The sequence below is a fragment of the Symphodus melops genome, assembly GCF_947650265.1.
Source record: "Symphodus melops genome assembly, chromosome: 6".
Taxonomy (NCBI): domain Eukaryota; kingdom Metazoa; phylum Chordata; class Actinopteri; order Labriformes; family Labridae; genus Symphodus; species Symphodus melops.
In genome coordinates, this window is record NC_136696.1 from 19,343,394 (window position 1) to 19,356,120 (window position 12,727).

The window sequence follows — 12,727 nt, forward strand, 5'->3', positions numbered from 1 at the left end:
TTTGTGTGGGGCGGGGATCTTTATATTTTCAATATCCAAAGACTAGGACCAAAACTTCTGTTTGAAACCCTTTCTCTACCAGGAAAACGTGTTTTAGGAATGGCCATACATCTTTTTGGAGTATTTCATGCGGAGCTGTAAAAAAAAATAAAGAATAGAATGCCTTTTTTGTCATTATACAGTGTACAACAAATGTTTTACTAAAACCTTCACCTGAGACTTCTACGATAGTAGGGTCCTTCTCAGGATATTAGATGTCCCAGTTTGTTAACCAGTGGAGAAAGTTTGGCATTAATTGTTCTGTCTGTCACATTATATACCTAGAGAGGTGCTAGTCCACTTCCAGAGCACTGCTGAAGTGCCATTTGGCTACTCAAGGCACCAACCCCTGAAACTGCTTTGGAGCACTCACTGTTGGGAGCACCATTACTCTGGAACCTCTTCTTTACTGCTTGTCCATCACATTATGTGTGTGCATGTGTGCGTATCTCTGCCTGTGTGGGTTTTTGTGTGTGAGCGTAAAACTGAATTTCCCCTTGTGGGATTAATAAAGTATAAATGATCATAACTATAAAAAAAAAGAAAAAAAGAACAAATGACTCAGGTGTTGGTCAAAACTAAAGACAACATAAAATAGATGTAGCTTTTATAAGATTACTATAGTTTGACTAAAAAGGTATATGGCACAACAGCAGAAGCCCTTTTTTGTACTTTGCAACATTTTTATTAACTCACGTCAATAAAAAAGACATTACAACGAGACCAAAACGTTCCTCTTTTATTCAATAATATAAAATATTACAATGCAAAACATTCTTATATCTGATTTACTTAAGACACCATCAGAATGCAAATGCAGTACTGACATTCATCACAGCGCTTATTTACATTATAAGGCAGCATTGTAGCAAACAATCTTTACTGTAAGTGCAAAAGCAGTATAAATTATGTTTGGCTTCAATTAAAAACACTCACATACGTCTCACAAATATAGAGATCCAAATATAAGCCAAATGTGCATTCTTAAAATAGAATTAGAATAATCTCATGAAAGACATGTTCAGTAAAATCAGAAACAGTCTGTCTTCAAAGTCCATTTTACAGCTGAGGATCAAAATAGCAGCACTTAACATTCAACTGCAAACAACTAAAGAGAGTGAGAGCCTCCATCTGAGCTCTGTAGCAATGATTAATGGCTTTTAAGAGGACTCAACACTGTGTTAGTCGGAAACCTTAATGCACAAGGCAACACTGGGTTCATGTCCTCCTTGGAAAATGTGAAACATTAAAGTCACACTCCAAATGAACTGTAAGAAATCAAAACAAGCATAGGTTGGTTACAGCATTCAGAGTCGACATGTTATTGTTTTTTGTATAGCAGGTATGACTGTATTGTGAATGGATGTAGTACAACTAGCAGCCATGATCAGTCAAATGTCATGTTATTTCAGACTCACTTGAGCTCCTCTTTTAGTCTGTTGAGTTTATCAAAGAGTCTGTCATTCTTGACCTGCATGGGAGCACTCGGTACAAACCAGGCCGCAATGAACTTGCATATGACTACAACGTGCTGAAAGCAAAGACAAAATGTTATTTATGTGAATTAGTTTTTTTGTTTGTTTTTTTTATCATATTTTTCATTTCTCAATAGAAAAATCACTCAAATAACATACCGAGGTACTATTCCTCAATCTTACAGTTACATTTTATGTTTACAAGTTTCTTCTAAGCATTTTGCTACATTACAGATACACGCTCCCTGATTTCGTTGTAGGTGTTAGAAATGAAGCAACAGTCTTCTGGGAAGTCTTTGTGCCACAGTGTAAAATGCTAAAAAAGGAAGCAGTGTGAGAAAAGTTTTTCAGTGGTTCTTATTTTGTCATTTTGATGGATAAGTCTTACCTCAAACAGGATGACAAATGCAAAGCGTATCGCTAATATAAGCCAGTATTGTGGAGTCAGACTGTAGTCCTGGTTGCTCCTGTAGTCTTTGTAGCTGAAACAGAAAACAGACATTTGCTCTTTTCCCAATTGCTTAAAGCTGACACTGCTTAATATTTTAAAGTAGATTTGTTGATGTATTATATTTGTTTTTCATTCTTTCTTTATAAAAAGCTATTTATAAATACAATTAATGTTTTTTTTAAATTCATCATTTTGCTTCATTATTTATGGCGTTTTTGCAAGAAATCCCATTTTGAACAGCAGCTTACATACAGCAGTGAAGTGTGCTGTTTTCAAATTAATTTATAGGTTTCAACTTAGTTTTCTCTTTTGGTTTCTGTACACTAAATGCCAGACTAGTTTAATTTAGCTGTAGAAGAAAAAAATAAAAAAAATTGAGCAAACCTGCAATAAGATACATTCAGTCCACTGGGAGTGACCATCTGATGAGGTGAAAACTCATTTAGGATGTTTCTGTCATCCATTCGTGCAATGGAGAGGGAGTTGTTGATGTAACCAGCCATGCAGCTTTTAAAAGAGAAAATACATTGATTCTAGTATTAAAATGAAAGGAGAGAATGAACACTTCATCTCTTTTAGAGGAATGATAGTTACTCAATATCTGTGGCAGTGCCGTTTGCACATGGGCCATAGCGGTAGCGGTACACCAGTCGAGGAATGAAGTCTGAAGAAACACCAATGACCAGCCCATTAGCAATGACAGCTAGGACCCCAATTGCCTCCAGCACGTTGATCCACACACCTGGGGAGAGGGAGTATAATGTGAGGAGAATTTTATCTACAGTGTAAACAAGCAAACATTTTACTGCCGAAATTCCCCCTCACCAATGTCGTTTGTTTTCTTTGGAACAAGTCTGCGCTCCAGAGTGACCATTTTGATAGCATCCAAGCGAATCTCAATGATATTGTTAATGAGGGCGAGCAGCGGAGCAAGAGGAAATGCTGCCACAAATATTGTAGTAAAGCTGAACTGGATCACTGAGGAGAGAGCAAAGAGAAATACGATTTACCAAAGCCATTCAGCATTTCTCTATTTTCTTATCTTTTATGATTTGGGCAGTGTGTTTACCCATCTCCAAGAACTCATGAAACAGGCTGAAGGAGTCAACGTCATTAAGCCGGTAGTTGCTGAGCCAGTCTCGAAGCTTGCAGTTTTCACACAGTTCAGCTCCGTATTTGGCCTCTGATTCGTCCTTCAGGTAGCAGTGAGCACATTTCCTCTGCAGCTTCTTTGTTTTTCTTCTCTTTAGCCACCTGCAGAACCAGCTGATGCAAAGAAGGGACGGCTTTTAAAAGCACAGATACAACAAACAAAGTGCAATATGCGGTATAACTGGGGTTTATACTTATTTATACTTACGGGCCAGTGAACTCAAAGACATTACTGATGGTTTGCTTGAGCACCATTATAATGGCCATTTGGATGAATAAGTCTGTGAGACACCCGCTGGGATGACACTGTACAGGAGAAGGATTTTTAATGCATACAGATACATCAATTAATAGTAAAATAGTTGTTTTTTTAATTTTTTAATTTTTATTAAAAATGTACATAAAGTAATTCCAAAGGACAGTCACTTACTTCCTCTAACCTCCATTTCCCTGCAATTCGGACATATCCACCTGGATGACCATTTATCCTGCCATTTTTGTTACAAAACAGATCAGACGTTCATCTTATTAGGTTACAATTTACGGTATAAATAATTAAGGGTAATAAGAGTACACTGTCTTGACACTGTTGTGGGGGATTGGAATCTCATTTGATCCGACTTGATGTTTGAAATGATAGCAATACACAAAAAAAAAACCTTAATATATAGCATACAAAATGACACACGACTAAGGTTAGAGAATGGGGATGAACTGTAAAGATGTGTTACCTGCCAAGAAAAAAAGCAACGTAAAAGAGGGAGGAGAAATAGGTGAAGAACTGGAAGGTGAACATCTTGACCGTGAAGCTCTTCTCTGTGGCAGCAAACGAGGTTTCCTCTGTTGAAGACAGTGTGAGTTCACTTCACTGTGTTGTCAGTGAATGGCACAATTTCACACACAGTACAGCCTACATTATTTTTTCAATGTTACATCCATTTTTTAGTACTATCTGTATTACCTCTTTGTGTAAGGACTTTGCCCCGACCTGAAGTATGTTTGTTTTAATGTATTCTGTCTGATCTTTTTAGCCTTGAATTTGTATTGTGTGTTGTATCTATCCATTGAAACACCTAATATCTGTCTGCACAACAAACTTACCTTTCTATGTACTAATAAAGAAACCTTCAACCGATTACCTTTAGTCTCTTTTTTTCTGAATATTGTTGTAGTAGGTGGAAACATCATCAGTATATCATTCTGTTGGGTTTGCATTTTTTTGCATGTGTTGTGAAAAAGGATGATTATGTCATCAAAGAAAAGACAGACTCCACTTAACCTTATGACCCACCACAACAGTCCAAAGTATATTTTGTTGATGAGTCCCTCGTCCTTCTTTTCATCTATTTCTGAAGCTATTGTATTGTATGCTCTGAAAGAGATTGAATCCTGTCCTGCACCACCTTCCCTCGAGGCGTCCTCAGTGAGTCTCTTCCCCCACCTTGAATATCACCCATGCCCCACATATTATCAATCAGTGTATGTGGCTGCCTCGGTCCAATGTTTATCTTTAACCTTAGAGCTGCTGTTTGTTCTTGTGCATTTTATCATGATAAAGACACTGAGCTACATGTCATATTATATATGTAGGCCTGACTTGGTCCTGTTGTCATTGTTTGTAACATCAGATTAGTGATTTGTGTTCAATTCTCTCAAAGAAACTGCAGAAAGGGTGTAGACCCATTTGTCTGTCTGTTAACTGTGTGTCTGACCAGCTTCCTGTCGATTACCTGTCACTGCCAACTATACAGTTTAAATTTACATTTACTGTACTTCTGACACAAGTGTGTGATCATAGTGGAAAAAAAAAGATTTCTTCAGTATGCTGTACTACATAAAAGTACAGATATTTATCATTCACGTACCTATTTCACACAGCTTCATGGCTACTATCCTGTTGATCTGCAAAGACGATGAGATTGGTAAGAAAAACACAGGGAATATTAAAGAAAAGGTGAGAATGACATTTAGAGACCTGCGTACCCTTGTCATGACCGTGATGATGAGGTAATGGAAGACCGCCCCCAGCATCATAGCCCCACTGTTGGAGTGATTGCTCAGGAACTCCCATGATCCGTCAGCTAGGAGCACTGCTACAATCACCCTGAACACTACCAAGGCATGTGTGAGGCCGATGATCACTAGTATCTAGCCAAACACAAACACACTTCCATTGAGTACATCTTTTCACATCACTTTGTTCCAGCCTTCAAAAACCTCCTCTACTGTACATGTTTAAACCTTCTTTTTAACACCTAAACCTGAAGACATAAAAGTGAAAAGTATTAAAATCACCCACCATAATAGTGACACAGATCAGAACCAGAGTACTGCGCAGATAGGAGTGTTTATACTTTTTTGGTTCACAGTTAGCATTGTTCACTATCTCCAAAATCAGTTCCTCCTAGAATTAAATACAATACAAACAACACTCAAAACAATGCATTCAAAAGATTGCTGCTCTGATATGACTTTAATCTGATTTATTAAACACAAGTCATCATACCTCCTCTTCACACCAATCGGACACTTTCCATTCGCACACATAAGAAGCACGATGTCTCTTCCAGAACTCCAAAAACAGAGTTGCTGCAAAAGTAGAAGTTTCATTTGTGCTCATAAATCAGACTGAAATCTTTAAGCTACAATTTGTAATATTATCTACTTAAAATGTTGGTTAAATTAAACATATTTCGATCATTACATGTCATAAACAATATTAAACTGAAATTTTAATTTGTAAAAAAAAGAAGAAAAAAAAGCATGTCTGATCAGTGTCTGTCAGGACCCCTTTGTATTAGTACTAAATGAATTGAAGCAGGCCTGTATCAAAGGTGTACCATCTAGAGAATTGTAATAGCATATCTGAGTTAGGCTGTTTCCGAAATGAAGACAGGTCTGGCTTGGCTGATCTTGATAACTCTTCTCACAGCCAGATGGTGCAGGCTGATTAAAATTAAATAAGCAGGCCAAGAAGTTTTCTTAGAGATGTGGCATTTCCTTCACCGTGATCATTTGGACATTTTTTTCGTTCAGCATGCGTTTTGAATGGTTTATAGCAGCTATATTGAAAATATTGGATACATTATGTGCTACTTACACAAATCACACCTTGAACACAAAATAAGGCAGAACTCACCCCACACTGCCATGAACATTGCAAAGAGCACCGTGCCGTTATTATCAAACAGCAGGCTCACCTGTATGCGCATAAGATCAGCAGTAAGTACAAACTAACTATAACACCATTCAGTAGCATACTGGGAATGCACTGATGTACCTTAGCATACGTGCAAGTGTCAGAGAGCTGCCACACTTTGCATCTTCTGTCACAGAGTGGACACATGACTGTATCAGCCTCACAAACCTCCTTTCTACAGCACAATAAGCACTTCATTAAGGATACTGTAAAGGCTCTGTTATGATGCAGAAATGTGTATAAATCATAGACTTTATATAGCAGTATAAACCTACATGAGGGGTGAGCTGTTGAAGAAGGCGAGGCCATAAAGGAAAACTATGGCCCCAATGAGAGCGGGAGGGATGAGCAGATATGTGTACCAGCCCAGCCACAGGTAATACAAGGCCACCTTCTCCCCAAAGTAGTTCCTATAAGAGAAAACACAAACAAAGTAATGCAAGTTATTCTCAAACAAACATTTTAAACTAAGCAACCTGAAAAGTTATTTAATATTAATGTACAGTAATGTTTAAGCTCTTTTCTGAACTCACAAGATAACGTCTACAAATCAGCTTTTTTACCCAGACAATATATGGGGCCATAAAACACTTATCATCGTCATATCTAGGGCAAAACTGATAGGAAGTCTTGAAGTCAGATACTGATAAACTGGCTGATACCTCTGTGTGTTTTTATTTTATCTCTGTGTTCGATCTTTAGAGATAGAGATGGTCACTCAACTAAAAAGTAACTGTGCACCTGCGTCACAACTTGACCCACTGGAGAGTGATAATGCTGGTTGCAATTAATACAGCACACTCTGGTGGTGACAACCAGAAAGAGAATTGCTCATGTGATACAATGATACTCAATTCAAATGATATTTGACAGTTGAATAAATGAAGTAATATGCGCAAATATCTGTAGTTAAATGAACTGATAGTCACTTGACATGCTAATATCAGTCGATATCATCAGCTGTTGGTCTCTAAATCAGCTTTCCTTTGATTGAAACGTTACTTCAATTACTGGTACATTTTTCTTTTCATTGAGAGCAACTGATTACAATTATTTTGTATTTTACATAAGGGTGCTCCAAAAGACAGATTGAAGTGCAATGTTTAACATTTGTATACTAAAAAAAACTTTTATCATGTAAATTTGAACATAATCACTGTATGTTTGCATGGACATAATTGTTGAGCTGTCCATTCCTTATAATGACACGTATAAACGCAAATCCAGCTTTTCCTTCGAATTCTTAAAAAAACATGTGCTGCAAAGTGATGATGTAAAGTGATCCGCTGATGGGAATAGTACAGTATATACTATAGGTGCTTAAAAGAGGTTGAAATGTGTCTAACAATTAACAGTTGATGTGTGGACTCAGTATGCAAGAGAATCTTAAAATGAAGACAACTCTGATCTGGATCATTGAACATAATTAAGAATATTAATCCAACAAATGTCTGCATTGTGCGTTGGCGGTGCCATGACTGCTGTTCTCTTGTTGATACTTGAACCTTCTTCACAGCGGGATGACATGGGAACAATGATGCAGTGATAACAGCGAATGTAAAAAGCAGCGTGATGAATGAGCTGTTGTGTTGCAGTACAAACCTGACAGCAGTTATGGGTTGCCCTTGGAGACAGGCTGTCCATCGTGCCCAGCTCTCCTTCAGCTCTCTCTGCTTCTTTTTCTGAAAGCCAGCACACAAACAAATCAGATGAAATCACACACATGAGGGAGAGGATTTTATATAACTGCTAATACGTTCAAACTGAAAACAAGGTTGTGATGTAAAAAAACATAAACTACTGTATATTTAAATTGATTAACAAGCTTATCTATGTAATTAAAAAAATCCTACTCAGATGATTAATCAGCTTTGGAAATGTATTTACATTTAATTTCTTCCTTTTTATCACATTTGCAGGACTTCACTTCCCACTGTGTTATTATATGTTCATGCCTCAATGTGCACGTTTTAATCAATGTGAGCTCTCCTCTCACACATGCCCACGAGCTCCCGGCAGTGAATGAGTCAGTGGATTATTATGACTTGTGAGCATCTCTGTTCTTTTTTGGCAGCTTTGCATTGTTTTGAGAAACCATTGCCAAATTTCACTTCATAAATTTGAGAAGAAAACAAAACACTGAAGCAGCCACGTAAAAAGGAGAGCTTTAGCATGAATAAAACAAGATCATTGTGTCCCTATCTTTAGCATTACAATGTGTGCTTCTAGAATAAACAGTGCCAGATTCTGTAATTATATCATTTACAACTAAAAATGTTGATACAGTCCACAATGACAATATTAATTCATGACTATTGTTTTCATTTTTCTATATAAACAATCTCAAAGCATCACATAGACTTTTTCATTTCCATGTATCGGTAATAATAAAACAATATCCAAGTAGATCTAGACTGACAGAACTGCAACCTGTAATACATAGTGTAATTAATTATTAATAGACAGGTGCTGGTTTAAATTCTGTTTTAGAAGATTTACCTCATGCAAGCAGAACCTTGCCTCAAAAACCTTCATCTTCATGAGACTCCGCAGACACTCTGAGAATTACAGGTGAAGACAAAAATGTGAAAGACTAAGTGTCGAGTGACCTGCGTACAATCAAGGAACGTAAACACAGTGAGTCTTTCGCACCTCCTGAACGTATGGGGGTGTGATTCAAGATGAAGTGGACAATCCTTATCCTGAAACAAAGACAAGGGTCACTTGGAAAGTTAAACTTTCTGCTGAAGACTGTAAAAATTATTTTAGATAAATGCCTGAAAAATATGCCTATGATTAGCCTTACTGTGAGAAAGGCTAAGCTTGGCTTCATTTAAAATATACCATTTTCACAAGAGAAAGATTAGTTGGAGGAACATGTGTAACAACATATGGAGCAGACATTTTTCTAAAATTGTTTAAAAGGTAACATACACAGCAACATGTGTTACCTGGTGCTAAGCGGTACAACGTTCTGATCCGAGCTCCAGTTACAAGCATCCGACACTTTGAGCAGATACCTGTACTTCTCAAATATTTCCTTGGGCGCTTGAATCCCGTAGAAGACCAGATCATCGTCAATAATTTTCTTAACAGGAAACACAAACGTTAAGAAGAGTTAATGAACCCTGTTAACTCAGCCTATGATTGAAGAGACTTGTTTTCTTCAAATGCTTACAGTGACTTTGAAGTTCTTCTTTTTCAGCTCTTCAATATATTCAGTTTGTTTCTTGAACGCTTCTCTCTGCTGGCTATCGATGGTTTTTGCAACCAGGACATAGTCGTACGAGAGAGGAGTGTGCTGCGTGTGAAAAAAAACACAATTCTAAAGTTACATGGATCAAAACTAATCTAGAAATTCTTCTGGTCTGGTTATTATGTATTAAAGTCATAAAGGGGAAGATATTTTAAGTTACCACAGGAGGAAGTGATGTCTGTTCATTTCCATTTTCTTTCACCACTCCCATAAACTCCAGAAGTTCAATACTGGGCTGAAAGACAAACATTGTTAAATAACACAAAGTAATGCATGGCAAATGTACACACCATGATATTTAACATAAATCTTTTAACTGTTGATGAAAGGGCTGTATAAATGTTTTTATATATTTCTTATATTATTTTTTATTATTATTTATTTATATTTTTATTTTATATATTATTGTGAATTATTTGTTCTCATTAATCCACAGATATTCAATGTGAAGTTAAAAAAGAAGGCAAAGAAAGGTCATCAGGTACTTAAGAATCCAGTCAAACTGTGATGTGGGGGTGTGTCACTGAAATGCCACTGTGCTGAGAAAAACCTCAGGAGATCCTGACTCACCTCGGAGGACTGTCAACAAAGAGGGTTCACCTAACCAGTGAGGGAACAGTTAAGCATTATGACCTGTTCTCACCATCATGTCAATCTGTGCTACAGAGCAGCCCACGCACGCTTATAGGGAAGGAGTGGTACAGATTGTAATACCATGAAATACAGTACATCCCATTTATTCCTAATCAGATTTCTGTTTTACAATGGAGTCTAGTCTAGATCAGTGAATGAGTGGGGCTTGTAGCTTCTATAGGAGATGTTTAGTCTGACAGGTGCAGGATTGGCTGACATATTAAAGACAGCAGGCATACCACATTATAAACGCTTAAAGCATGAGCTGGCCACAGAACAGCTCATGTATGCTTGGATATAAGATGACCTACCTGCCTCCTGTGGACGGGCATGATGAGTGAGGGCTGAGTGCAGGTGCAGAATGCTTCCCTTCTGGATACAACCAAAACAAAAATCTCGGTCAGCATTAAAATGATCCACAAACCTCGCGGTAAATTCACCGATACGCCCGGCTATAAAACGACATGCTGGCTCTGCTATAGGCCTTTGACAACTTCCGTACTTCCTCTAGGAACAAACGTGTTCTTGTGGCACTACCTAAGGAATGTAAAAGCAACTCTACCTGTTGCTGGTGTCACAACATTTATCCTTGTCGCCTCCACCTTTTTCTTTCTCAGTTCAGTGTTGCAGTCATTCAACACACAAACACATACATACAAACACACGCCATCAGGCTCTGCTATGAGTTCCAGTCGCCGCACATAAAAGACGAGGCTATCTCAGTATGGCTTGTAAGGTGCAATGGAATGATATGTCGTTCCCTCCCTCCTCAGAGATGCTTTATTTTTCCACCGCTAGATGGCAGCAAACACAGTGACACTCTTAGTAAATCACTGTTTCTAAGTCATGCCACACACCTCGCTGGCTGGGACATTTATTTGAAAAACTCAGTGATAAAATTACAGTGGAAACGTATTTCTGGGTCAATAATGGAGACTGAGGATGGTAATCAACATTCAGACGCTTTAGTTATCAATCAAGAAAAAAAAGAAAATAAAGACCGCTAAATTGTCTTTATCATTAAAATTATTTATTAAGTTAGGCCTAGTGAAATTGTAAGACATAAATGAGTTATCCAGCTCAGGGCTCACTTCTTTGTTATAATAGCAAAAGGGGAAAGGGAGATTTAATTGAAGCTGTCATTGATACATAGCTGGATGTCAAGATAAGATGAAGTGTCTACTTGTAATAATTTGACTTAATATTTTATCGTTATTAAAAGCTGCTCAAACCCATTTTAAGTGAAGGCTTTTTGTGTTGTTTTAAGAGATGTCCATGTTTCTCAAATTTGATTGAAATGTGTATCTGTCTGCTGGATGTTTTAGGTAATGATTTATTTTCTTTTTAGATGTTGTACACATGTGATCTCTATTTCAGGGTCCAGTGAACCTTTTGTGTAACATCCTTCTCTTTGACTGTTAAAAAAAGAAATAAAGACAAGAAAACTAGCCTGTCAAATGGGTGGCCCTCGGTGCCTTGTTATTAGAGATGACTTAACCATTCGCCTCCTTGGAAAACCTTGGAAAGTAGTGCACACCCAGGAAGACCCACATGTCATGGAAAAGAAGAGATATGAGGCTTAAGAAAAAGTGGTCGCAAAATAAGCGGCTGTATTTCTGTACATGGCCTACACCCCAAAGAGGAGGATAACATAATTACAGCAGTACAGGGCTGTGCCAACCACTTCAAGGGTGGCAGAGGGGGGAACCCTGCTACTAAATTGGACCAGAGTCGAAGTACAGGCTGGAGAGTGGGCTGGGAGGGTTAGAGCTCCTCTTATAGAGCCTTTTCTGAAGTCTCTATCAAAGTGGGAACAGACAGACAGACAGACGTGTGATTGACAAAAAATGTAAATTTATCACATCTGAGTGACTCTTCACAGTCCACAATTTCTATTTCAGTAAGGACAATGACAGTCATAGCTGAAAAAGATAAATCCCGGGTTCAGTCACAAATTATGGAATAGAGTTTTCTTTTTTAATGTTTTAACAGTGTCAGAAAATACTATGTGTAATCTTTGATATGAAACCGTTTTGAAAAGGCCTCTGTGGCTGGTTGAGGACATCCTTGAAGCACTCTGTCTGGATAATTTGATAAACAAATTGAATTTACACCTAAGCAAATACATTAGCCAAAGGTACATAGTTACAGGATATAAAACTCACCAAAGAACAGCAGTTCCTCATAGCCTCTTGTCTTCGTTTAGTAGTCTAATTTGTATACAAACTACATGACATTGATTGCTGATGTGAACACATGGTCTTGTTTCACTTCCCAGTTTTTTAAATCTTCATGTGTTCAAGAAAAATACAATTTTAAACAGCGTTGCAAATACATCAACTCCTGAATCTGGCAATAAAGATGATGATGGTATAGCCAAGTGGAGGGCTATATCACCATTTTTATTTTATTTTTTTAGACAGGATATATATATATATGTTGTTATATATATTTTATATATATAAAATAACCTTATTTATTTTTATGCTCAAGTTATCAGCTCATAAAACCTATAAGGAAGA

General features: G+C 37.4%; 1 protein-coding gene across 4 annotated transcripts; it reads right to left on the reverse strand.

Moving 5' to 3' along the window:
• Positions 1 to 762: 762 nt before the first annotated feature.
• Positions 763 to 12,608, reverse strand: LOC306825032 (anoctamin-9). 4 transcript variants are annotated; one of them, XM_079345518.1, is made up of 25 exons: positions 12,371 to 12,608; positions 10,517 to 10,577; positions 9,733 to 9,807; positions 9,495 to 9,617; positions 9,268 to 9,404; positions 8,969 to 9,018; positions 8,816 to 8,874; positions 7,919 to 7,998; positions 6,592 to 6,726; positions 6,398 to 6,491; positions 6,257 to 6,317; positions 5,624 to 5,706; positions 5,417 to 5,521; positions 5,101 to 5,265; positions 4,983 to 5,019; positions 3,849 to 3,957; positions 3,548 to 3,605; positions 3,326 to 3,423; positions 3,035 to 3,231; positions 2,791 to 2,943; positions 2,560 to 2,707; positions 2,350 to 2,472; positions 1,903 to 1,996; positions 1,458 to 1,570; positions 763 to 1,307 (listed from the first exon to the last, which is right to left on the reverse strand). In XM_079345518.1, exons 2-25 carry the CDS (start codon positions 10,535 to 10,537, stop codon positions 1,292 to 1,294), a joined length of 2,334 nt encoding a protein of 777 aa, XP_079201644.1. In that variant the 5' UTR covers positions 10,538 to 10,577; positions 12,371 to 12,608; the 3' UTR covers positions 763 to 1,291. The 4 variants fall into 4 exon arrangements, with proteins under 4 accessions (XP_079201644.1, XP_079201643.1, XP_079201645.1 ...); XM_079345517.1 differs by lacking the exon at positions 12,371 to 12,608 and adding an exon at positions 10,768 to 11,393; XM_079345519.1 differs by lacking the exon at positions 12,371 to 12,608 and adding an exon at positions 10,143 to 10,172 and having other exon boundaries at positions 10,517 to 10,740.
• Positions 12,609 to 12,727: the final 119 nt, after the last annotated feature.